Genomic DNA, 26,571 nt, shown 5'->3' on the forward strand with positions numbered 1-26,571 from the left:
GTATGACCAGCAACCTGGCTTCTGAAGGTAGAAGCAGCCACACAGGAGTCTAAGTGCATGCCCAAGTAGGGATGGCAGATGGGTGAACAGGTGAGCCAGGTGAGCCAGATGAGCACCTGCCTTGGTCATCAGCAGGATTTTAGACCCTGGATTTAGGACTCAGATGAGAGGATTCCTGGAGCCCTTGCATAGATTATTGTGGGCAGCTAGGTGTTTACAGAAGCTCACAATGATGCCTATTAAAGAGATCAATTGTATCCAAGAGCACCCATGCTTCATAGGCAACTGTTGCTTTATGGTGCTACCTGCAATCAGTGTAGGTGAAAAAGGAGTGTAAGAAACAATTGGCCCCAGATATGAGCACCATGGGTACTTTTTCCCCTCTCTTGATCAAAGAAAAGACTCTAATGAAATGGAAAAAAAAATAATTAAAAAGTTAAAGCCTTATGTAATGAAATTTAAAAGAAAACTTTGAAGCCAACAAGCAATCGTGGGCAATGCTTCAAAGGGCCTAGAATCAATGTTTGTCAATAGCAGTTTTGCATCCTTTAATTTATCTTTCATGAATATAAAGCGTGATGTTATTAAGAGCCTATCCATGCCTTAATTCTGTTTGCGATTTGATGAATCAGATCTCTATTAACATTCTGCTCGAGTCAGCAGTGTCAGAGGCCTGTGGCAGGAGCCTCATTCTGGCCAGGCTTTTATCCTGCACCCGAGATGCTAGTGAACTGTGGGGCCTTCTGAACCCTTGGCAATCCCGCCCCCACCCCCAGGAGCCAGGGGCACTTTATCTCTGCTGCTTTCTTTGGAGACTTTCTCTCCAGAAAAGAAACCAACCCCATGACTCAGCCCAGCCCCAAAGTTACCATTTGTTTAATCAAGATAGTTGGTTTGCAAAACATTAAACATTAAACAGTATTTGATGCCTAGTTAATAATTTGCATCCTCTTCATTTGTTCCTGAATCCTGGGAGACTGACATTCCCCCCTCCCCCCCAAAGGCAGAGACAACAAAAGAAATTGTATTTAGAGCAAAACAAGAGTCCTTAAACTACAAAGATGTTTGCCAGAATGTCTGATCTCCGTGTTCTGCTGTTAATGGTTCTGGCGGGAAAGACAGCCTTCGGGGTAAGTGTTCTTTTCAAATATCTGGTGTTGAGAGGCTCTGAGGTTATTAGGAAGACCAAACCAGCTGGGCCAGGAGCAATGAGAAACTTCAGCTGTGAAAGACTGCTGTTCCCAGGTCGAATATGTCCTGATTTCAAGCGCTAATGCAGGTCTTCTGTGTTGGTTGCTATTAAGTGGCCAGTTCCATGAAGCCATGCAATTGACTTGAGCCATCTTGGAGCAGTCTCCATGAACACCTTCCGACTAAGGGAATCGGAGCCAAAAAACCCACTAAGGTAGCATGTTTTGTCTGATATGAACCCAGAGATCCCTTTGGGAAGCCACTGAAAGCTACCAACTCTCTGTACATGCTGACACGCATACGCAGTTCTCCAGCTTCTTTGGGGGACATTAGGGTAAGAATCCCTCTACTTTGACCCTAGAGGAGAATCCTGCTGGCAACAGCTTTACTTAGATGGATCGAATTTGGAGAGAAGCTTTGCAAACAGGACTTTTTCTCGCATCAACCTGTGACCGTGTCTGTAGTTAACAGGGCATAGAGGTGAGCAGGGGCCCAGGAGGTCGTGATGAGTGGAGAAGGAAAGTGACATCAGGGGGTCTCACATGGGGGACTTAAGACGTTGGGGAGCATGTGAGGTGTGGTGGTGTCTGCTCCTGTTTCGTGCCCTTGTAGTGCAAGAGTGTCAGCTGGGTCTCTGTGGGCATATGAGAGGGGTCCTCACCAGACCTCACACCTCTCAAGTTCCATGCTGGAGGCGGTCTGAGGTGGGAGTGTGGGCTTGGAAGCCAGGGTTTGAATCTCAGCTTTGCCACATTCTGGGTGTGGAACCTTGTGCAAATAACATCATCTCTGTGAACCTCAGTTTTCTCTACTGCAAACCAACTGATAATCTCCCCCAGATTTGGGGAGGGTCGTGACTGATTAAGCTGGGCAATGCATGTGGCTTTCAATAAATGTGAGCTCTTTTCCCTTGAAATTTCCAAAGTGAACACGAGTTCTTTATAAAAATCAAAGAAGGCTCACCTTTGTTAGGGTGGAGGGGGGTGGTGAGTAACGTATAAGAAAGGGATGAGAACTGAAATAACAGTCATCATATTAAATACCTTTGCATTTTATTTCCAGTTTCACTCCATAGAGCTTTTCCTGCAGGAAGCAGATTAGATTCTAGGCTTTCTGATTAGCATGCCTTAAAAACAGCAGCTTCCCCTCCCCTTTTCATAAATTGTACACGGACACCTACCTTGGTACCATATAAGCTGCCAATGACTCATCTCGGAAAGAATTTTCTTTTCCACTGATAACTTGTGTATGTGTGTGTGTGTGTGTGTGTGTGGTGTGGCTGGAGTGATCAGTCGTTATCAAACCCTCTACATCACTGATTGTTATTGAATGTCTGAGGCTCAGACCCTATAGAAATAGCACAGGTCTAGAGAAAAGCGATGGAAATTATCAGAGACTCACAAAGGGTCCAGGGAAAGTACTACTCAGAAGAAATTAAATCCAAAAATTTGCACGCAAGGAAGAGAGTGGATGTAGTCTGTTTGAAGTTCAGCAAAAGATAACAGTTTCCCCAAATTCTTATTTTGCAAGCCCTAGTAAATTTTTAGATTTAGCAATGAAATTGTAAGTCAATAATGGATAAAAGAGAAAATATGAGAACTAGCCCTTTAGGCAACGAGCTTAGTCAATTCCAAAGAGAGGATTCAGAGCTTTGGAATGTTTTCTTACTCCAGATGCCTGCCAGACAGGTGACTGGGAGAGTGGCTTGCATTCCATAGGCCAATACAGAGATACTGGGGAAAGTGGCCAACTCACTCAGATGTTGAGAGAGTCTGAGACATCACCAGGAAGAAAGGAACCACATAGCCAGATGGACGGGGTGGCTTCTCCTGCCCCAGTGTAGGTAAAGTAATAATAAACTGCCATTTAATGAGAAATCCTGTGTGCCGAGCACTGTACTTTTGAGGGATTGGTCCTTGAGTTCTCCAGAAGAAAGAACGAAATAATGCCATTTGCAGCAACATGGATAGACCTAGAGATTGTTATACTGCATGAAATAAGTCAAACAGAGAAGGATAAATAGCATATTGCATCTTTTATACATGGAATCTAAAAAGAAATGATACAAATAAATTTTTTACAAAATAGCAATAGGCTCACAGACTTAGAGGATGAACTTATGGTTGCCAGGGGGAAGAATGGGGAGAAGGGATAGTTAGGGAGTTTGGGATGGACATGTACACACTGCTATATTTTAAATGGATAACCAAGTCCCTACTGTATAGCACCGGGAACTCTGCTCAGTGGTATGTGGCAGACTGGATGGCAAGGGAATTTGGGGGGGAATGGGTGAGTGTACATGTTTGGCTGAGTCTCTTGGCTGCCCACCTGGAACTATCACAGCATTGTTAATCAGCTATACTCCAACACAAAATAAAAAGTTTAAAAAGAAAAGAAAGAAGTACTGTTATTGCTCCCACTTTGCAGATCAGGAAACTGAGGAACGTGTTCTCAAACTAGGAGGTGGCAGAGCTGAGTCTTAGACTATGGCTCGTTTCCATCTGTCTGGATAAGGTCTCTTGCCTGGGGCCCTGGCTAAGGATGAGATTTCTTTGGTCCATACAGCCTCCAGTATTCTTGCCTGGAGAATTCCTTGGACAGAGGAGACTGGTGGGCTATAGTCCATGAGGTCACAAAGAGTCAGACACAACTGAGTAACTAATTTTAGGGGGGTTTCCGTGGTGATTCAGATGGTAAAGAATCTGCCTGCAATGCAGGAGACCCGAGTTTGTTCCCTGGGTCAGGAAGATCCCCTGGAGAAAGGAATAGCAATCCACTCCGGAATTCTTGCATGGGAAATCCCAAAGACAGAGGAACACGATGAGGCTACAGTCCGTGAGGTCGTAAAAGAGTCAGACACGACTTGGTGACTAAACAACCACATATAGCCTTAGGGATATGATCCTTCCTATAGGGATGGGGGGCTTTTAGACCAGGGGCCCGTTGCTGGGTAAAGCTTCAGGCACAGATTCTATGTGCCTCTGAAAGTTTAAACAAAAGCAGTTACAGGTCTCTCATCGCTGCCCACTGGAGAGATGCCCCGAAACCCGCCTATGCATTCAGATCATACCACAAATATTATGATGACTTCTCTGTGGGCTCATCTGTAACGTAGGTTTATATTCAGGTATCATGATCCAGAAAAAGTGTGGTCAAATATTGCCATAGATTCCAGGGAATCCTTCATAGTGCCTTCCTGGTCTGGTCTAGATTTGTTTTCCCTTGCCTGTCAGTGTTGAACACCTGTCCCAGCAAAGGGGCTGCGCTGGTGGCTCTGTGGTACAGAATGCCTGCCAATGCAAGAGAATCAGGTTCAATCCCTGGGTTGGGAAGATTCCCTGGAGTAGGAAATGGCAACCCACTCCAGTATTCTTGCCTGGGAAATTCCACAGACAGAGAAGCCTGTTGGGCTATAGTCCATGGGGGTGCAAAAGAATTGGACACAACTTAGCGACTAAACGACAACAACAAAATCCCCAGGACATCTCGCATTGTTATTCCCATTTTCTGAAGGAGAAACAAGCCCAGAGAAGGTGACCTAACTTCCCAGCCAGAACTGAAACGCAGCTCTCTCCGACTCCTCGCCCATCACAGGAGGTTTGCTCGACTATGTGCATTGTCCCTAGGCTTTGACTTCTTTTCCTGCTGCGGTTTTCAGGGTGACTTGGGGTGCTCCTGGGCTCAGCTGTAATGCAGTTTGACTTCTTCCAGGGTCAGAAGCTAGAGGATAAGGCTTATCAGGCTTGCCCTGTTTATCTCAGCTCATCCTCAACAGGGGGCTTTGCAATTAAAATGCATGTTTGCTCCCATTTATTAGCTTTTTAAACCCCAGAATTTAAGCTCAAGAACTCTAGGGCTCCAGAATCCTCTTAGGTGGAGAGTCACAAAAATATCTGCACAGACAAGAGGTTGCAAATTTGTGGCTTGGGATACATGTTGCTCACAGCCCATGTTTTATTTGGCAGGTAAAAGTTCAACCTGAAGAGTGTTTTCATTTCCTTTCGATTGCTGGTGACATTTGAGAATCAGGACACTTCATATAATAATACAGACCCCAGCTCTTCCTGAAAATCAGACATTCTAGTAACACAGGCTTCCATTCTTATATGATACCAAGGGGACAAGGAAATACTGCTTTTGGTATTAGAAACTGAAGACCCCAGGTCCCCCAGGTTCCAGCATGCTCTACTTTTGACACTGTCTCTGTTCGATGGTTGTACATTTCCTGTCCAATTCTACCTTGGAAAGAGAGAGACAAACAAGGAAAGAAACACAGAGAACAGGCTTGTCTGATTATTGTTCAGAAACACTGTGGATGCTGAAATATTAGAGTCAGTTTGGGGTGGTCAAGTAACAAGGCTCCTTGTCTGATTAATTCAAGAATCCATAACCGCATGGCCCCCAGGACCAAGCAAAGGCTTTGACAAGAAGACACAAACCGCCCTTTTCAAAGCCTCAATGCTCCAGAATGTCAGTCTCTTTCAGGCATAGGAGACATCCCTCCTTCATGCTGTAACCCATTCAAAGTCTTATGGAAAAGATAAGTACTGTTTTGCCCTGCATGTACTTATAGATATATATTTTAAAAAAAAACCTGATCTTAAGCACAAGTCCAACTCATTAGCTTTGGTAGTGTATGCTGTTATTTAGGGAAATCAGGTCGCAGGAAATTGTATGTGTGTGTAGACACAGATATATTTATATTTTCAATTCATTAGAGTTTCCTAAATGCAAAAGCAATTCTGCTGTCACAGAGAAACAGCATGGCAGAGTATTTGGCAGCCGGGATTTTAAATAAAACATGCTTTTTCTTCATAATTAATATAACAAGGTTTCCTGGCTTAGGACTTGGCAAAGATCCCAGGAAAAATGGGGGGAGGGGGCTGGTGTGACGTGCTTGTGACCCAACGAACAAATTCCAGGAAGAGTTTGTGCTGAGCAAGCTCTCCTCAATCACTTCATAATTTGAAAAAAAAAAAAACTTTAACATATTGATAACAATGGCTAATAATCACTGTAGCAAGTATTTATTAAGCTTCTTAAGTCTTTGCTCTATGTCAGACATTGTGTGATTTATATTTATTACCTTATGTATAGCTTCCCCACAGCCCCATGGGGTAAGCACTGCTGTCATCCTCATTTTACAGATAACAAACTAAGCTTTAAAGAAATTAAATAGTCTGCACAGATGGCTGCCCTGAGAGGTTACAGAGCTGGGATTCAAACCCAGGACGGCTTGATGCTGGTCCCAAATTCATAACCTCTGTGTTAGAGGTTGCTGCGACAGGCACTACCCTGAAACAGCTGAGACTTTCAATGTGGAATGAGACGTGTCCAGAGGGACAGTGGCCTCAGATTGCAGCTTCAGGCAGGAGGAAAAGTCACTCCCATCTGGAAGCTTCTCCAATAATCTCTGAAGCCTTTCTTTCCAACATGAGAGGGATCAAGTCTTCCTAGATGGTTAGCCCGTTAGCTCAGGGCTTTCAAAACTTTAGTCATGAATGAATCCATCTTCAGAAATTTTGCCAAAGCCCAGACTAGTTTCTTAATACTTTCTGTCAACCTGAATAGATTTATTTTGAAAGGAAACTGTCACTACTATAAATTGGAAAATCAAAGAAAAGGAAACAATGATATTGAATTCCAACTGCCTGCAGCTGTCATTCTAAAACTCCGGGCGGAACTCTGCTTTCTTCTTGGTAGGAGGGAAGATTAGGAAGAGTGGCTCAGATGGTAAAGAATCTGCTCACAATGAGATAGACCTGGGTTCGATCCCTGGGTTGGGAAGATCCCCTGGAGAAGGGAATGGCAACCCACTCCAGTATTATTGCCTGGAGAATCCCATGGACAGAGGAGCCTGGTGGGCTACAGTCCATGATCTCACAAAGAGGCAGACATGACTGAGCAACTAACACTCACTTCAGAGGAGAAGGACTTACAGCACCACCCCAGTCTGTCTTTGTTATGGGATTGGGAGAGTTTACGGTAAAACTGAGAAGGAAATGGCTTTCTCACGCTATGTTTTGACGTGATGTCTCTCCCTGGCCAGGCACCACCCGAATCAACTTGGATACTAGCAGCCGTTCACATGCCACACCAGAGAAAACACAGACGTAAAGACAGCTTCGGGGATGGAATTGGTTCCGATTTGTGGGAAGTTAGTTTCCTGGGAAAGTGAAAAAAGTGAAAGAGATAGTTGCCCAGTTGCAGCTGACTCTTTATGACCCTGTGGACTATAGCCTGCCTGCCAGGTTCCTCTGTCCTTGGAATTCTCCAGGCAAGATTACTGGAGAGGGTGGCCATTCCCTTCTCCAGGGGATCTTCCCAACCCAGGGATCAAACCCAGTTCTCCTGCATTGCAGGTGGATTCTTTACCATCTGAGTCACCAGGGAAGTCCACCTCCCTGGGAAGCCCTAGGCTTTTCCTGAGAACTGAATGGCAGAGGAGGGGAATATCGGGGCTCGTGCCCATGTGGTGCCTCAGACACAAGGCCAACCCACTCTTTTGTTCATTCATTTGCCATTTCAATGGGCTCCCAAGAGCACGATCGCATCCAGAAATGAGTGTTTTTCTCCAACCTCCTTATACTGGATGGTCTCATGCCCAATCCTTCGGCCCCCTCCCTGCAAGCTCCTGCGATAACCCATTTGCACCAGTATCTCTCACCAAGTGCTTAGCAGTTGTGTCCGACTCTTTGCGACCCCATGGACTGTAGCCTATCAGGTTGCTCCGTCCATGGGATTTTCCAGGCAAGAGTGCTGAAGTGGGTTGCCATTTCCTTCTCCAGGGGATCTTCCAGACCCAGGAATTGAACCCAGGTCTCCCGCATTGCAGGCAGACACTTTACCATCTGAGCCACCAGGGAATCCCATGTGAAGAGCAACCGACTGCAAATGCGGTGCAGTCCAGTCCACAGCTAACTGAGCAGAGGTGCTGTAGGTGGCTCTGGGTCGGGCACAGGTGACTGCCTCACAGTGAAGGGATCCAGCCTTGACTTCCTCCCTGGCTCAACCCACTCGTGTCCTTTCAGGAGTGCATCATCCCACTGGGCCTGAGCTTCCTCCTTTGCATGTAAAGGGTCTGGGCCAGCTCCTCTTCACCTCCTGGCTCATCACTGCGGTCCTATAAACAGCTTTGCCCAGTCTCCCACGAAGGAGACCACCCAGAGGGACCACTGGCTGCTGCTTCTCCTTTGGCCCCAAATTTTCCCATTAGAACCTCCCCTCCTTACCTCCAGCTCCAGATGAGAGCAAAGCCACAGTGAAGCCACTGCTAGGACAGCGTTGCGCATGTGCAATGGATAGATAGTTCATGTGCTAAAGCAAGGATGAGATTTCCTTTGACCACAAAGGACGGAGTGGCACCACTTCACACCTATCAGGATGCCTGGGACCCTTTAAAAAATAGTATGGAGTATATATTTTACAATTTTTAAAAATGAAAAATAGCAAATATTGGTGAGGATGTGAAAAAATCAGAGCTCTCATTTATTGCTGGTGGAAATGTTAAATGGTGCAGCCACTGTGGAAGAGCATGGTGGTTTCTTAAAAAGTTAAACATAGAATTACAACGTGATCTAGCAATTCTACTTCTAATATCAACCCCAAAGAATGGAAATTAGGGACTCAAAAGGTATGTGTACACCAATGTCCATAGCAGCCTTATTCATATAGGCAAAGGATATCACAACCCAAGCATCCATCAGCAGATGAGTGGATAAACAAACTGTGATATGCCGTGGAATACTATTTAGCTATAAAAAGGAACAAAATTTTGATGTATGCTACAATATGGATGAACCTTGAAAACATGAATAGTGGTGACATAAAGCCAGTCATAGAAGGACACATATTGTATGGTTCTACTTACATGAGGTACCTAGAACAGGTAAATTCATAGTGATGAAGTACAATAAAGGTTACTGAGAGCTTGGAGGAGGAAGGAAGAGAGTTATTTTTTCATTTTTAATTAATTTCTTTCTTCTTGGCTGTGCTGGGTCTTCGTGGCTGTGCACGGAGCTTCTCTAGTTGTGGGGACTGGGGTCTTCTCTGGCTGCAGTGCTTGGGTTTCTCATTGCGGTAGCTTCTCCTGTTGCAGAACAGAGACTATAGCTGCAAAGGCTTCAGCAGTGGTGGCTCCTGGGCTCATTTACGCCAAAGCATGTGGAATCTTTCCAGACCAGGGCTGGAACTGGTGTTCCCTGTATTGCAAGGTGGATTCTTCACCACTGGACCACCAGGGAAGCTCAAGAGTTATTATTTAATGGATACAGAGTTTATATGTTGGGAATGATGAAATAAGTTTTGGCTATAGATAGTGGTGATGGTTACATAATACTGTGAATATAATTAATGCCACTTAATGGTATACTTAAAAATGGTTAAAATGAAAAAATAGCATGGTGTATATATTTTACAATTTTTTAAAAAGGGCCGAGGCTTTGCATAATTGTTCATCTCAGGACATAGCTTATGTTTGCGGCAGGGGCCAGAGCAGTTGGAATGGTGACTGGAATACTGGCAACCCCTGTCCTCTGTCACCTCCACCTTGTACCCCAACACTGAGCCCTTGCTCCAGCAGTGGGGACAGGCCCTGCTGAGCTGTGCACTCCTGCCCCTGGCTCGCTTTCCAGCCCTACAGCCTCACATGGCCACAATGCAGTTCTCTCCAGCTGCCTTTAGGAGCAATGCAAATCCTTCCCTGGTGTGTAGTGACATCTGGTCTACCACCAGGGCTTGGAAGAACATTCAAGGAGAAAGAGATGGCTGGCTCATCTTACCTACCAGGTGAAAGGTTGTTCTGCTATTGGCTCATTCTAAGCCAAGGTTCTAGCCCCAAAGGTCAGGTCTAGCCCCAGCTCTTTGCTCTACTGCTTCCCAGTCCTTTGAGAACATATTGCTGTTGTTCTTGCTCCTCAGTCGCCCAGTTGAGTCTGACTTTGTGACACCCCAGAGCAGCACACCAGGCTTCCTGTCCCTCACCATCTCCCAGAGTTTGCCCAAGTTCGTGTTCACTGCATGCTGTCCAGCCATCTCATCCTCTGACCCCCTCTTCTCCTTCTGCCCTTGATCTTTCCCTGCATCAGGGTCTTCTCAGTGAGTCGGCTCTTTGCATCAGATGACCAAAATATTGGAGCTTCAGCTTCAGCATCAGTCCTTCCAGTGAATATTCAGGGTTGATCTCCCTTAAGACTGACTGGTTTGATCTTCTTGCTATCTAAGGAACTCTCAGGAATCTTCTCCAGCAGCATAGTTCAAAAACATCAATTCTTTGGCATTCTGCCTTCTGAGAAAATGTCCTAATAGTTAATTCCTGGAGACCATCAACACAGACTTTTAGTGTCTGCTTTTTGTTTTGTTTTCTAGAAGGTTTAGAATTGTAAAAGGTAGAGGAAGAGCCTGTGTTGAAATAATCACTAGATTAAAGATAGCACAGAAGAGATTAGACCACAATGCCCTCCACCCTCAAGAAGATTATGCTGTAAGTCATAGGATCCCTCTCTCTGCGGCCCCTTCCCCCTGCCACCTTCCGCCCACAACCATCCTTAACCTAGAAGACACCATATTATGCTCACTGGTGACTGGGTTAGAGGGTAAGATGTTAACATTGCTAGGAATTTGCTTCTAACTCAGTTTAGTTCAGTTCAGTTCAGTCGCTCAGTCGTGTCTCTTTGTGGCCCAGTGGACTGCAGCACGCCAGGTTTCCCTGTCCATCACCAACTCCTGGAGCTTGCTCAAATTCATGTCCATTGAGTCAGTGATGCCATTCAAACATCTCATCCTCTGTCATCCCCTTCTCCTCCTGCCTTCAATCTTTCCCAGCATCTGGGTCTTTCCCAGTGACTCAGTTCTTCACATTAGGTGGCCAAAATATTGGAGTTTCAGCTTCAGGATCAGTCCTTCCAACTGGGGAAGGCCAAAGTCCTGAGGGATGGATCCATTGTGAAAGCCTGATTAGAGATGGACCAGTAGTTGGATTTCAAGGGGTCTCACTGAATCTACTGCAAAACGTCTACCTTTCCATGTGCCAGAAGTAGCCATTCCTAGCCCTCCCAGAGAAGCTGGGGCAGTTGTGACCACTCAGCCATGGTGAGACTGGGAATACACATGATGGAAGAAGCAGGCAGTAGCTTGTGTGCCTTTCGATCTGGGTGGAGATGTTTGCTGAGATGTGTTTGTCACAGTGAACTGGCTGAGGCTCCAGCTGACTTTTGTCCTGGATGTCCCTGGAGCCTAGCGGCCCTTTCTGTGTCTGCTGGGCCTGAGCTAGTCTGGGTAGGACCTGCAAAAACTTTCCAAAGACGGGCCCAATCTCTTCACCAGACTGAGTGCCCTGCCTCTCTTAGGATTAGGTGGCTCTTCTACTTTCTTCATTATCATGTTTGCATGCGGTGGGTCCCTCATCCCTCACACAATGGCTCTGGCATAAGACTGGCTCCATTCTACTCTGGCTCCAGCATTTACTAGCTGAGTTACTATCGGTAACTTAACGTCTACAACGGACATAATTATAGTACCCCAATTATCAAAGAGTATGTGCAATAAAAGAGACAAAATGCACATAAAACATTTAGCACAGTCCTTGGCAACTGTCAGGTCTTAATAAATGTGAACTGAGATCATAGTTGTCCCCTCCTTCTCCCCATTCTCCTTGTTTTGCACCAGTGATCTTCCTCTTTGGATTTACAAGTCCCGGGAATAAGAATTCTTATCCTTTCCCTGTCCCTCTGTAGAAACAGAATGGATTATTGGGATGAAAGTAGGTAGATGCTGTCTATTCACAATCCCCATGCCCTGCCATCACCCAGGTGAGTTACAGGATCCAGGTGTATGGCACAAACAACTGGCGATTCTTGTGGCCTTTCTGGTTTGGTCCAGCCTGGTGTTGTGACTGCCAGTATCCACATTTCCACCACAGCCTCTTTTCTGCGGGTGGATCCAGTGATTTACGAAATAAGTGGGCCTGCTTCGGACCCCTGGGACCCCTTGACATCAGTCCAGGGTGCACAGCTGGGAGGCAGCTGCTTCAGACTTAGAGCCTGTGGGATCTGAAGGGCCCCCAGCTTGGGAAGGTCCTCCTTTCTTTTTGTTTAGTTTCCATTTGAGCTCCAGTTCCGGTTCCAACTCCTGGGAAGGGCAAGTCTGCCACCTGCTGGCCATGAGCAGTGCAGCACCCAGCTGTCCCTCGGGCTCCAGTTTCCAGTTAAAATGTGGGACTCTGGCCTGGCATAAGTCCTGCAGGTCTGGATGAAGGCAGGTAGAGAGGGACAGGCTTTGGCCTCCAGACAGCTTCATGGAGGGATGAAGAGACAGACAAAGGACTGGATCAAGGCTGAGCTGACTGGCTGTGACGAGGATAAGATTGAAGGAGGGGGTAACATTTGTTCCAGGGTCCCCTCATTCCTCTTCTCTGGCACCTACCTGGCACCAAGCCTGGAGGTATCAACGTCAGGCACTCCCCAGGGCCAGAAACACCCTGAGCCCTGAACCTGTCATTCCTCTGCCGACCTGCCCTCCCCTCTCCAAAACAGGCACACTCCAGGCAGCAAATGACCTCTGTCTCTGCATCCTTTCTCCTCCCCAACTTTTTATTTTATCGTTTGTCAAACCTCCAGAAAAATGGAAAGAATAATACAGTAAATATTGTTCACCCAGACAGATGCAACACTGAGCACTTGTCATAGCTGCTTTCTGCCCTGATTTTATGTACATACATTTGCTTTGGCTGGTTGGTTGTCTAGTTGGTTGGTTTGCTGAATCCTTCACAACTAAATTGTAGCCATCCCACTCCCTGCTTCAGGACCTTCTTAGAACAAAGACATTTTCCTATAAAACCACACTTCCATTATCACACTCAAGAAATTCAACATTGACACAATAATACTGTCTACCCTAGGTCTATATTCAAATTTCCCGATAGTTCCAATGATATCCTTCAGGGCTTTTTTAAAAAGAAATTTAGGATCTAATCAAGGATCCTTCACTGCATTTAGTTGTCAGGTCTCTCTAGTCTCATTTAATAAGGAACAATCTTCCCATCTTTTTCATCTTTTATGACATCGACAGGCTCGCAGAGTTGAGGCTAGCTGTTTTGCAGAAAGCCCATGGTTTGTGTCTGTCATGTTCTTCATGGGATTCAGGATAAGCATCTTTGTCTAGACTATTGTGCCCTTCATACACCATGTCAGAATGCATTCTTTCTTCTTATCATTTTACCCCAAAATGACTAAAGGGGCTACAGTGAAACAGAAAACTAAAGCTTCTGCTGGAGGTGGAGGTAACAAATATACAAAACTGCCTAGACTGGGTACCAGGAAAATGCCTCATACTGACAGCAGTTTCCTGGCCACTGAGAACCAAAGGGAAGCCTGTCAGAAGACGGAACTCCTGTTTTCTAAGTCAGAGGTCAGCAAACCTTGCCTGTAAAGTTCCAGACAGGAAATATTTGGGACTATACTGTCTCTGTCACAACTGTCTTATCATTATAGCATGGAAAGAGTTAAAGTCAGTATATAAGCAGGTGGGAGGGGCCATGTTCCAATAAAACTTTATTGGCAAAAACACAATCTGGCTTCAGCCTCAGGGCTTTTTTTTTTTTTGCTGATCTCTGATTTAACTGAAAGAAAATTTTCCACCTATTAATAAATAAAACTTTCTCTTTTTTTCTGGTGTACTGCATTTTAAAAACAATGGGGACAGCAGAGGATGAGATGGTTGGATGGCATCACTGACTCAACGGACATGAGTCTGAGCAAGCTCTGGGAGCTGGTGATGGACAGGGAGGCCTAGCATACTGCAGTCCATGGGGTCGCAAGGAGACACGACTGACCAACTGAACTGACTGACTGCATTTTAAAAACAAAGCAAACACTATTCCTACCATTATCTATTTTTTCAGCAAAACTATGTTGAGGCATGCCATATGCCAAACACTGCTGGGTAATGGCTAAATACATCAGTGGTGAAACAGAAAGAGCCTTGATTTTCTAGAGAATCAGAGTTTGGTGTGAGCAACAGATAACATGCAAATAAACACATATAAAATTATAAGCTTTAATGGGGACCATGGAGGAAATGAATGGGTGCAGAGACAAAACTATTGGGGTGTGCCATACTGATAGGGGAGGTGGGGAAGATGCAGGGAAGACGCAGAGAAATGACATTAAAGCTGACATGGCGGCAAGGAAGGAATGGTGGGGCAAGCTGTCTAGGCGGAAGGAACAAGTGCAAAAGCCCCAAGGAGGGAAGAGCTCGGCTGGTGCCATTTTGAAGCCAGGTCTGGTTGGAGCATCAGGAGAGAAACAACATTTGGAGAAAAGGGTCTGGGATGAGGTTCATAGCTCATGGCAGGTGTTTCTATTTTGTTCCAAGAACAATGAGGAACAACTGGAGAGTTTAAGCGTCTGTCCATCTCCAACATTAAAGAGCTGTTGCGTGTGAGTCGCTCAGCTGTGTCCAGCTCTTTACAACCCCGTGGACTGTAGCCCACCAGGCTCCTCTGTCCTTGGGATTTCCCAGGCAGGAATACTGGAATGGGTTGCCATTCCCTTCTCCAGGGGATCTTCCCAACCCAGGGACTGAACCTAGGTCTGCTGCGTTGCAGGCAGATTCTTTAGCCTCTGAGCCACCAGGGAAGTCTAAGGCAGTCACCTAGCCATGGGCATGAATGTGGATCCTCTCACAGCTGTGTGAGCTCTGAAACTCAATTTCCTCATCTGTGAACAGGCTAATAAAAGCCTCTTCATGGGGTTGTTGTAAGAGCAAAATGCAGCAATGTGTAGTCAGGCAGAGGAGACACATAATACCTGGTGGTCGGTGTAACTAAGATGGTCAGTACCTGGGCAGCCAGGTTTCACCATGGGAACAGGTAAGTGCAAGCACTCTGCATCCATCCTGGGGAGAAGAGTGATGTTTCGGATGCTCAACCAGCACAGGAAGGGTGGGGAACATGGTCAAATAGGCCCTACCACTCTCTCCAATCCACACCCCCAACCCCTCAGCCATCGGAAAGTAACTAGTGCTGCTATGCCCTGGCTATGACCCCAAAACAGCCCCTTTCGGCTCACAGGAGCTCAGGAAAGAGCCCAACCAGCTGAGAACTCAACCTTGCTCCTCTCTGTGTCATTTTCTCTTTCAGTTCTCCCTGCTGTCTTTTCTCACAGACCCGGACCCAGGTGAGTGTGCAGACTGCCCTGGGGCTGCCCACCCCACAGGCTGGTTCTGGGATGAAGAAAAGGGGTGTGAGTGTGGGTGTGCCCCCAGGGTTCCAATGTTTCGGAAGTGGCTTGGACCCCTTTGAGGATTTCCCCAAAGAAACATACTCCTGGGTGTATATATCCACACAGTGCTTCACACAGTTTTGAGTTGACTGATGTTCAGTCCCAGGACTCCAAGAGAAAAACTGCAGAAGTAGTTAAACCCCTTCATTTTACAGAGAAGGAAACAGGCTCAGAGAGGGGAAGCAACCTGCCCCAGGTCACACAGCCTACTAACGGCTGAGATGAGACACTTTGCCTTGGCAAAGGGAGGGTGTCTTGAGCAATGGCTCCAGGCAGGCCAGCCCTGTGCTACCTTACTCTCTCCGCTCCATCAGTGGGAGGCCGGCATCTCTCTGTGGAGACGGTGGTATCATGTAGGCAGGCTCCAGGCTGGCCCATCCCTGCTGATGGCCTCCCACCAGCAGCCCCCCTGGGATGCTCCTCCACCAGCTTTGTTTCCTCAGTGTTCTTTCACACAAGCTCTTCTCTCACAGATGCACCTGCCACCTCTCACCTTCTCCGCATCCTGTCTCCTCTGTCTGGTACCCTGGGCTGAGCAGAGCTGCTCCTTCCTGCCATCTGGTCTTCTCTGGGTCTCTGTCTCCGGGTCTGAGTCTCTTTTTGCTGCTCTGAGACCCAAGGGAGTTAACTCCACTCACTACTTCACTGGGGGGGAGAACGCATCCCCCAATATGTGTAGTGCCCATATTGGTCACCCACAGAGGATACGAGCCAGGCACAAGGAGACCACAGTCACGTCTCAGCTTTGGATCAAGGGTCTCTTTAGAGCAAAGATGGCACCGGGTCAAATTCAGCTTGACAGTCAATATTCTCTGGCAGCAAATCCCCACATGGGCGGACAGACTTGTGTCGGCTCAAGGCAAGCGACCTTATCCCACCCCATGTGCTTAGGGAATGTTTGTGAAATTGGTAAGAAATATACATGAGTGTGGCATGCGGGGGGTTTGAAAGGATCGGGGTCTTTGCTCAAAGTACAAGAGAGAGTTGAATTCAACAACATGTAATTCCTTGGAAGGATCATATTTCAGGGAGGGCTCCCTCGGATGGCCAGACCAGCAGCGTCCACATGTGGAATCCAGGAAAGGTCCAAAGTCCAGAGACGGGACGAGCTGCCCTCACCCCAGCCTTCTGCACAAAACTGCTCAGGCACCACTGAAGGGGGGCGCTGTAGTCTGGGTGCCCAAGAGACAGAGCTGCAGAACTGTGTGGTCACACAGAGGAAGAAACGGGACATTGAAGACTCAAGGGACCTCACTCGCCATGTATTTGAAAAGCAGCCCCACTCTTAGTCCATGAGGTAGCCTTTGTGGGAATTAAGAGGGGTATTTACCTCAACACACTTTACTGCCACCTGCCAGAAAGTTGCAAAAGACATCTACAATGACCAAGTTTATGACGCCCTGGATCGTGCAGTGAACAGCGTAAAGAACACAGACTGTGTGCAGTGGTTCTGCTGAACAGACGTCACAGAAAAGGGACTGGATACATTCTACGTGTCCACAAAGCTCTCAGTTTTAATTAAACAGATTGGAAACTATAGTGTCAGATTTGATCTGTGAATAGTAGATCATCAGCGTCCTCAAAAAAAAAATCTCAATGGGCTTTGGGGCTCTTGGAAAATAGTGCGTTCTCCATCCCTGATGGTATTCAAGCACAGGCTGAAAAACCACTTAATGGACATGAATTTGAGCAAACTCCAGGACACAGGGACGGACAGGGAAGCCTGGCGTGCTGCAGTCCACGGGGTCTCAAAGAGTCGGCCACGACTTAGTGACTAAACAACAACAATAGGAAGTGGAAAGAGTCGAATTTAACACGCTGAGTTTCTGGGCTTTATAAGAACTCTGCCGATGGCTTCTGAGAGTTCAGTGAGTAGAAGAAGGGACCTTGGAGCAGGCCACCCACAGGTTCCCGAGTCCCTCTCAAGGTGTTCGGTCAGCCTGTGGCTGTGGAATGGGGTGAGATGTCGTGACTGGGTCTTTCTGCAAAGAACAGGTTAGGTTCTAAAGACTCCTCTGTTTGCGTCTGATTTAATTTCATCTGAGGGTTATACTTTGATGGAATTTTGTCAGATTCCCTGCTGTCTTTAGACAATGGTGGGGCCAGAGATACACTGTGCTCATGTCCACGGGCAAGCTGCTGCTGTGGTTGATCCTGCTGGAGTCAGTGCGTGGTGAGGGCCTGGCTGGCACAGACAGGGCCAGGACACAGTCCTCAACGGGTGGCAGAGGAGGTGGCCATCAAACAACACCGACTCTGCCCATCTCCCCAAAGCAGGTGACACGACAGCCCACAAGCCTATGGAAATGCCTCTTCAAAGGCGGCTAGACTGGGCCCAGCAACACAGGCTGAGCGCATCCATCAGCTGTCCTGCCGCCTGCCAGCACGGGTCTCTGCTGGGCTTGCCCTGTCAGCCGGATTGGAAGCGTCAAATGCAGGCCGACAGGGCTGGGGTTTGGGGGCGGCTCTCGGAGGAACGGTTTGTGCCACAGTGATGGATGGTGCCAACAGGGACGGCATTCCAGGGATTTCTACTCCGTTCCACACATCTGGCGAGCTCTTTAACCCAAACAGCTGCAGAGCCCCATCCCAGGAACTCTGGAGTTTTTCTGTGGGGACCACGATAATCCCAGTCCAGGGACCTGGAGCCTGTGCCAAAGGAGATTCCCAACGCATGTTACTTCCTAGAAGCTAAAACCCATAGACTTTCAGGAAAAACAAACCCACAAGAGGCTCCCAGGCTCATAAAAAAGCAAACTAGACTTGCAGTCAGGTAGACTGGGGTTCTGATATCATCTCCTTCTTCCCTAACTTTTCCTTTTCTGTAAAATAGAAATAAGAAGACCTATGGCATAGGGTTTTGTTTTGTTTTGTTAAGGTTAAACAGATTGTGTGAAATCACATTTATTTAGTATAGTCAGCAATACATAGAAAATAGTGACTGTATAATAACCTCTTATTTGGATTATTGGAGTTAAGATACTCTTAACATTCTTCCTGATAAATTCTAAAAGCAGACTCTGATAATTAGACAAATCCACAAGAGTTTCTTTTTATACCTGATGTGAAATGCTTCTGACAGCTGCCCCATTCTTCCTCCAAAGCTTTCTCCTTTTCTGTAGACTAGAGAAAGTTTCTGATAATCTGTATTTGAACCTGGAGTGATTTTTCAAAATCTACCAATGGAACCAAATTTCATGTCGGGCTGCATGCAATCCCTCTCTCCCCAGGTAAGCCCTTGGACAATTTTCTCTACTCCTGTCAAGCTCATCAGGCACTGTCTTCACCAAATATCTATGACCCAAATCTTACAGTTTGTCTCCTGAATTCTGTTTACTCTAAACCAGACAGACACCATCTTTGCTGGCAGAGCCGTGTGCCCACTGTGTGTTGGCTGATCAGAAGGAAGGGAGGCTTGGCCACCAAGGGAAAGCTTGATCTATGAAGTACACATGTCAGGGGCTAATAGGGCTCTGTGTTGGGCACTGTGTTGTGAAAAAGAGGAACGGACATGGCTCTTACTCTTAAGAAGACAACTATGTAGTTGGAGGAAACAAATCAGATAGACCATGTTAAATACGAAATACAAGAGCTATGCCCTCTGAGACTGAGCCATGCAACCTAAAATTCTGCAACCAGCTGAGCCATTGAGGAGTTCTAGTATCTAAAAGTTGTATCCCACCAGCAATTGAATATTAATCAAGCTATGTGGGTCTGTTTGTTATTACTACATGATATAGTCGGCCTTTGAACAATTTGAGGGTCAGGGATGCTGACCCCAATGTAGTAAAAAATCTACTTTGTGCACCCCCCGCCCCCAGCTTAACTTCCCTGGTGGCTCAGCAGTAAAGAATCTGCCTGCAATACTGGAGATGTGGGCTTGATCCCTGGGTCATAAAGACCCCCTGGAGAAGGAAATGGCAACCCACTCCAGTATTCTTGCTTGAGAAATCCCGTGGACAGAGGAGCCTGGCTGCTACAGTCCCTGGGGTCGCAAAGAATCGGATACGAGTGAGCACACACACACACACACACACACACTGCCTTGCTTAGCAGAACTATAATTCAACATCTACATGTTTCATTCCCTCCTTAGCTTCACTGAGGGGTGAGCAGGCCTTGTAAATAGAGCTGGATTCAAGTCAAAACCCTCCAACAGACATTTCATCCATCCCTCGTCATCTGGAAAAATCACACCATTCCATCTATCTATAAAAACCTCCCCTCATTTCCAAATATCTGCAACGGTCTAACCAAGATCAGCCAGTCTGCCCCTCAACTTGTGGGAGTGATGGGAGAAATTACAGGAGCAATTCGAAGGCGCTTATCTATAAACACCTGTTGGAAAAACAAAAATCAATTCTCCAAAGAAGAAAGAAAGAAAGAAATGGGGCCATCATCTCATTACCAAACCCACTGTCTCTGCAAAATGTCAGTTTGAAATCCTTCATGTCAAATTCAGAAAAACATTTTTTTCCCTTCACTCTCTCCCTCTCTTTACTTTATCAAGCTAGCTGGAAAGAAACTTGATTTGCTCCAGGAAGACAATGGCCTTATCTTCAACCTAGATCCTCATGCCTGGGAAGGTGGCCTCCTCTGGGAGCATTTTCATAGTGGGGAAAAGCGGCTCGAGCGAAATAATGAGGAAGCAAAGGGAGTCTTGACTTGACACTGTGATAAATGAGGTGAAACTTTGGCAAGGAACCAGAGTTGGCGTATTCAAAAAGGAAATAAAAAGATAGTTCTATTTTAATGGGAAATATAAAACAGCCATTGTGCAAAAGTCGATTTTTCAAAGGCCAGAGAGATAAAGACTATCAGGGAATGGCCAGTAAGATAATGTGATTGATAATCAGCCTTGGGTAAAGTGGCATCCTCCGAGCCATCAGCTGGCTCTGTGGGAGTGCCTTTTCAAGTCGGCTATCTGCATTTGCCCCTACGTCATTATCATATGCATCTCTGGAGGGCTTTCTTGCAGTTTCAGCTTGCCGACTTGCCACACTCCTGCCAGCTGGCGAGAGCAAAGTCAACCCTACTTCTCTTAAATCCCAAACTTCTCTCTGTCAGCCGCAGAGCTACCAACATCTTCCAAGCCCGAGACAACAAAGAGCTTGGGTCCAGCCTTACACACACCTGCTTTCCCCAGTGGACTGGTCTAGTGTGAGATTTACCACCACGGCCAAGCCCATACATTGTCCTTTCTCTCAGTGGGCAAGGTCTGTGAACCTTCTCAAGGTTGTTCTTGCGTGATTCCTAATTAACAGGCTGGATGTGCAGTGGGAATGACTGGACCCCTTTGACAAGGGCAAGTGTGAATTCTCTGAGGCAGTGTGAGAGGCCTGCTGAAGATGTTGAGAGTGTGCACTTTAGGGGTTATGCAGAGATAAGCTGCCTTAGTTCATAAGCTACCATCTATTAGCGTGTGACCTTGGGACAAGTTACTGAACCTCTTTTTGACTCGGATTTCTGAGTTTAAAGTAGAGATAATAATACACTTCCTAGATTTTCAGGAAAATGAAACGGGGTGGTTCATGTAAAATGCTTAGCGCAGAGCCTTGCACATAGTAAAGACTCAGTAAATATTAACAGTTATGATGACTATAGAAATAACTTGGGAGAAGTTTGATGCTGTGTCCGAAAGGGAGGTGGCAAATTTCTTTTACTTGATTGAGCTGAAGTGACTGCTGAAGTCCCACTGAGAAATTTCATTTATAGAACCACCCAACAAGGCACCCCAGTGCCCCTGGATCTGACCCTGGGCAGATCTTGTATAGCAATTTGGAGGATTCCTGGACCCCAGTCATCTTCCTGTTACAGGTGAGGAAACTGAGGCCCCGAGAACACAGTTGGCTTGTGTCCCAGGTCATGGTTAGCAAAGAGCCAGGGACTGACATCTGCCCATTTCCAGTTACGTGCTCTTGACCTTGCCAAATGCTAGTACCGGATCACTGGGTCATAACAACCCCCTCAAGTGAAAACTCACAATGCTTGACCCCTTCTATACACCCTATCAGTGTCAGGAGCTGCAAAGACACCGGAAGCCTCTTTCAGGATCTAGAAATCTTCGGAAAAATGGGGGTTTCAGTGAAATAAAATGGTGGCTTCTTTAAGTCTAACAATTAGGGTTTCTTCTGTCTTGTTCCCACGTCTGTAGATTGGACTCCTGACCAGTATGAGTATAGCCAAGAGTATTATAACCAGGAAGAGAATGCCAGCAGTACCCCTGCCTATTCTGACAACCCTGACTGGTACTACGAAGAGGATGGTGGGTACCAAAGCTGTTTGGGGGCCCTCCCGAAAGGAGAGCAGCCCACCTAGGGGGGAGTTTACATATGACCACATGCGAGGGCTCGCCCCCTCCTCTCTGAATGGCATCATAAAATAAGTTTTGAATAAAGTTATTTAGAGAGGCTTTTTTTTTTTTTTTCAGTTAGAATCATATACTGTGGAAACTGGGGAGGTTGTTAGAGACCATCTCTTCCACCCTCAAATGACAGGGGAAGCAAGTGAGGCCAAGAGAGGAGCTGACTTGGCCAAGATTACACAGCAAGTTAGTGCATCGTCATTCAGGTCTCCCGACCCTGTGGGTTAGAGTCATGTTCAAAGTCATCCCAGAGCTTTCATGACACGCAGGTCCTAATTATGCAGAATTTCACTCAGCATCAGGCATCAGACTGTAGCTAACGCGCAGCTGGTTCTGGGACTGCCCTTTCAGCTGCGCTGTTTTCCTTTCTCTTTTCACTCTTTGGAAGCCTTGCACAGTTGTTAGGTTGTGTGTGTGTGCATGTGTGTATTCACACATGTGCTTTGGCCACCTTTGTTTTTGTTTCTGTGGCTTCTTAACCCACGCAAAGGGACAGAAAGGAAAATGAGAAGCTGGGCCTGAGCACAGGCACGTGACTAAAACCAGGAGAAGGAATGGAAAGCACTTAGCAGCTGGAATAAAAGCTGTGTAACTGCGAAGTGGCCTGGAAGGCAGGGCCAAGATCCGGGGCATCAGGGGAACATCAGAAGGGACCATCAAAACAAGAGCCAGGCCCAGGGATCCTAGTTCCTGAACCAAAGAACAATGTGTGTGAACAGAAGGATAAAGAATTCCCCAAGGGAAGATCCATTCAGACAACCATGAAAAGCCAAAGGCACAGATGAAATATGACAAAATCTAACTGAACAAGTAGTTGAAGAAAGATGAAGGCCACTGGGTCATTTCCTCCTCGCCGTCAATTCTTCTGTCCCCCTCTTGCCTTTGGTCTTCTTTCCTGATGTTCAGAAGGCTGGTGTTTCATTAGGGGTGGGTTTTCGTTCCCCACTCCTGACCTCCACCCCTGGGCACTGGGAGTAGGGGAGGTCTTCAGGCTTGTGAAATGCCTTCAGCATCAGAGACAGACCCCGTGGCACTCCCAGCGAGACTGGGAGGAGAGAGACAGTGATGACGGGAAAGGGGAGTTACTCCAGGAGAAAGGCCCCATCCAAAGCCAGGCCGAGGGAGACAGGCATGATTCCTTCTCGCCTCTTCTCTTACTAACCCGAAACCCTCCCTCTGCCCTTGTGATGGCTGTGTTCCTGGCTCTTTAAGGGCAAAGCGTGTTTCCCCCTTTCCCTGATCACTGGCTCTGTAGTTCCTCTCTTATTTGGGGGCAGGAGGCAGAAATCCCATGAGCAAAGGGGGGTGTCTCGCCTGCCTTTCATTGCAAACCTTGACTTCTGCCCGTGTGCTTTAGACCCATGCCTGTCCAACCCCTGTACACATGGTGGGGACTGCCTCATCAGTGGGGCCACCTTCACGTGCCGCTGTCGGGACCCTTTCTCTGGAAACAGATGTCAGAATGGTGAGTGTACCTTCACCAGACCCACTCTTTCCTCCAAGTTGAATAACAGGCACTTTTCCCTGCAATTCTAAGGGGGTAATGAAGGCTCTTAGAAATTCCATGGAATGGCTGAAAACCACACATATTATATTATGCATAAAGGATTCCTCAGCCTGGTCAAGGCGACATCTCCCTGAGTCCTCATCGCCACGTGTTAGATTGGACTAACACGTCCATTCCACAGATGAGAACGCTGAGGAGATAAGAACTGGATCCTGACCAGGGCTTATTAGTACTGTTGTTTAGAGTGTTCAGACCAATGTCAACAGAAAAGTGTTCTCAAATAGGGGAGCAGGAAGGTGCTCAGGGCACACAAGGCCCAATCCTGTTAGAGAAAGTGGGGCCAGAGTACGCAGGGGACTTGCACGTGGCCACACATCTAGCTGGGAGAAGAGCAGGAATTAGAGATCCAGGGCCTGATTCCAGCTGGAGGCTCTCTCTTCCTGCCATCCTCACTCATGAAGACTCTGATAAAAGCTGTGTCTGCCTTTAGTGACCTCTTGTGGGCATAGCATGAGGTGATAAAGTATTGGGAATAGAATTCTTATGGGCCAATTATACCCTTAGAGAGAAGCTGGATTCTGTCCTATCTAGTGACCATATAACTGAGGAGGGCGGGGGGAGACAGTGAGGGTTTTGAGGTTGACTTCTTTTCTCTGTGCCCTTTTCAATCATTCCTACCATTAAAAAAAAATTCATTCATTTATTTGGCTGTGCTGGGTCTTAGTTGGGGCATGTGAGATCTTCAGTCGTGGCATTCGAACTCTTAGTTGTAGCACGTGGGATCTAGTTCCCCACCCAGGAATCGAACCCAGGCCCCCTGTACTGGAAGCATGGAATCTTAGCCTCTAGGCCACCAGGGAAGTCTGTCCTATCATTTTCCACCCTACAAAGTCTAAATAAATCCTTCAGGATGGTTTGGGATATCAGGCACAAGCACAGCATCTGAGTTTATCCCTCCACTTCTTGGAAGAGTGACCAAATTGTACATGGAACATAAAATCAGCTCTAAAGTGGAGAAACTCAAATTGCAGATCCATTTGGAATTTTTGAAGTTTTAAAATGATCAAAGTGCTTATAAAGATAGTATAATAAAGGCTATGAGCACTAGGAACTCATAAAGGAACTGGGAAACAATCATCCATGACCCAAGGATAAGGGAAATTTTCTGGGGGGGTGGGGGGGGTGTGAGGGATGGGGGGCGGGGGTAGCATAGTGTTTCAGAACCATGGACAAGGGCACATGCTCTACCAGTCACCATCACTACCACCCCCAGGACCACCTCCTAAATATTGTACTGTGCAGGTACCTCTCAATGTAAAATGTGCCCCAAATAACATCCTGTACTTTGACGAAACTTCTCTATTGATCTCCCACAGTGCAAAACAAGTGCAAAAACAACCCATGTGGCCGGGGAGACTGTCTCATTACTCAGAGTCCTCCTTACCACCGCTGTGCCTGCAAACACCCTTACAGGGGTTCAGACTGCTCCAGAGGTAAGTACTGGAAGCTTCTTCTATGCTAAGCTCTCTCTCCCCTGACTTATGCCTGGGATGTCAGTATCCTACTGTGTGAAGTCCAGATACCAACCCAAAGTTTTGGTGGCATTCAAGATGGCCCTTTTAACTAAGACTTTTTAATATTCATTATCCCTGGAGAGTCCAGTGGGAATTGACCAGTCTGTGTGCCTTCCCATAAAAAAAATCATCTCGAAACTCACTTCTAGGAAGTAAGCCCCAGTCTATTCCTAGAATGGATCATGTATATCTTTTCACTGCTGTGAGTCGGGCATTGTCCCAGGAGATTTACATTCTCTCTCACATTCTCCCAAAAACACTACAAGAAAGTTTTACAGATGAAGAAATTGAAGTTCAGAGAGGTTAGCTCACTTGCTCATGGTTACACAGCTATCAAGGGGCAGAGCTAAGTTTCAATCTAGCTCAGACTGGCCCCAAATTCCTGCTCAGTCCATGCATCTTGCTGTTCCTTACTGAACCCATCTACTTATATACTCATTTTTGCTGGCCTCCGTCATACTGTTTCACCCATGTCTGTTTAAATTCTTAAGGTGTGTGTGTATGTTTACTAGCAAGTCAGTGGGTCTCTCTTTCCCCTTTGGTGACCCATCTTCTGTGAAAGGCTGGACACCAGAAAAGTGCCTCCAACATCTCCTCATCAGCTCAGATGTAGCTGCAAGTCCTCCTAAAGAGCCTTCCTGGACCCACTCCCTGTGTTTACAGTGGTTCCTGTGTGCAGGCCAAATCCCTGCCAAAATGGTGGCACCTGCTCCCGGCAGAGGCGGAGGTCCAAGTTCACCTGCGCCTGTCCTGACCAGTTCAAGGGGAAGCTCTGTGAAATAGGTACGGGTCTCTACCACCACCTCTCCAGAATCTCAGAGCCACACAGGAGGCCTCTGGAATCCTTTGTCTGTTGGGGACTTGGCAGAACAGGATTCAAGTCAAGATTCCCAAGTGTTGCTATTGCCTCAGCTTTCCAACCAAAGGGCATAGCATGTGTCTTGCTCCGTGTAAAGGATGTAATAAACGGGGATATATGTAGGCAAGTCAAATACATCTGGGCATCCTTGGTCCTCAATGCACCTCAGTGTACCAGTTCTTGTTTGAGCCAAAATTAAAGAATTCGGTTGCCAACACCCACCCCCATGAGATTTTGTGTTTTTAAGCTGGGTTGAAGGTGGAACATTCTCAAGCCACCTTCTTTCTGGGACCTGTGGTGAAATCTCAGGGTTATCAGTATTTAGGCCAGTCCTCTCATGCCTGACAAGTCCTCTCTGGGCGCGGCACGCCAGTTCGTCTCAGTGCTCTCATTCTTGCCTGCTCTCTCCGAGGTCCTGATGACTGCTACATTGATGACGGCTACTCTTACCGAGGGAAAGTGAGTAAGACAGTCAACCAGCACTCGTGCCTTTACTGGAACTCCCACCTCCTCTTGCAGGAGAAGTACAACGTGTTTATGGAGGACTCTGAGGCCTATGGGATTGGGGAGCACAATTTCTGCAGGTAAAGCTCACCTTCCTCTCTGCTCAGCCTCGGCTACTTGTCAGGGTGAGGATTTGTTTGTCCCTTCCCCTCGCTCCTTCCCTGGTGGCTCAGACAGTAAAACGTCTGCCTACAATGTGGGAGACCCAGGTTCAATCCCTGGGTTGGGAAGATCTCCTGCAGAAGGAAATGGCAACCCACTCCAGTATTCTTGCCTGGAAAACCCCAAGGATG

At 46.8% G+C, this 26,571-nt stretch overlaps 1 protein-coding gene across 1 annotated transcript in view; it reads left to right on the plus strand.

Annotated features, from left to right (window-relative positions):
• The first annotated feature begins 983 nt into the window (after window positions 1-983).
• Window positions 984-26,571, plus strand: part of HABP2 (hyaluronan binding protein 2) — a 35,522-nt gene continuing 9,934 nt past the window's right edge. Inside the window, exons 1-7 of the mRNA XM_040255025.1 lie at window positions 984-1,130; window positions 15,329-15,365; window positions 21,625-21,735; window positions 23,192-23,299; window positions 24,718-24,834; window positions 25,579-25,698; window positions 26,187-26,358. Coding sequence (XP_040110959.1) covers window positions 1,062-1,130; window positions 15,329-15,365; window positions 21,625-21,735; window positions 23,192-23,299; window positions 24,718-24,834; window positions 25,579-25,698; window positions 26,187-26,358 — 734 coding nt within the window. The 5' untranslated portion in view covers window positions 984-1,061. The remainder of the gene's footprint in view (window positions 1,131-15,328; window positions 15,366-21,624; window positions 21,736-23,191; window positions 23,300-24,717; window positions 24,835-25,578; window positions 25,699-26,186; window positions 26,359-26,571) is intronic.

The sequence above is a fragment of the Oryx dammah genome, unplaced genomic scaffold (assembly GCF_014754425.2).
Source record: "Oryx dammah isolate SB20612 unplaced genomic scaffold, SCBI_Odam_1.1 HiC_scaffold_14, whole genome shotgun sequence".
Lineage (NCBI taxonomy): Eukaryota > Metazoa > Chordata > Mammalia > Artiodactyla > Bovidae > Oryx > Oryx dammah.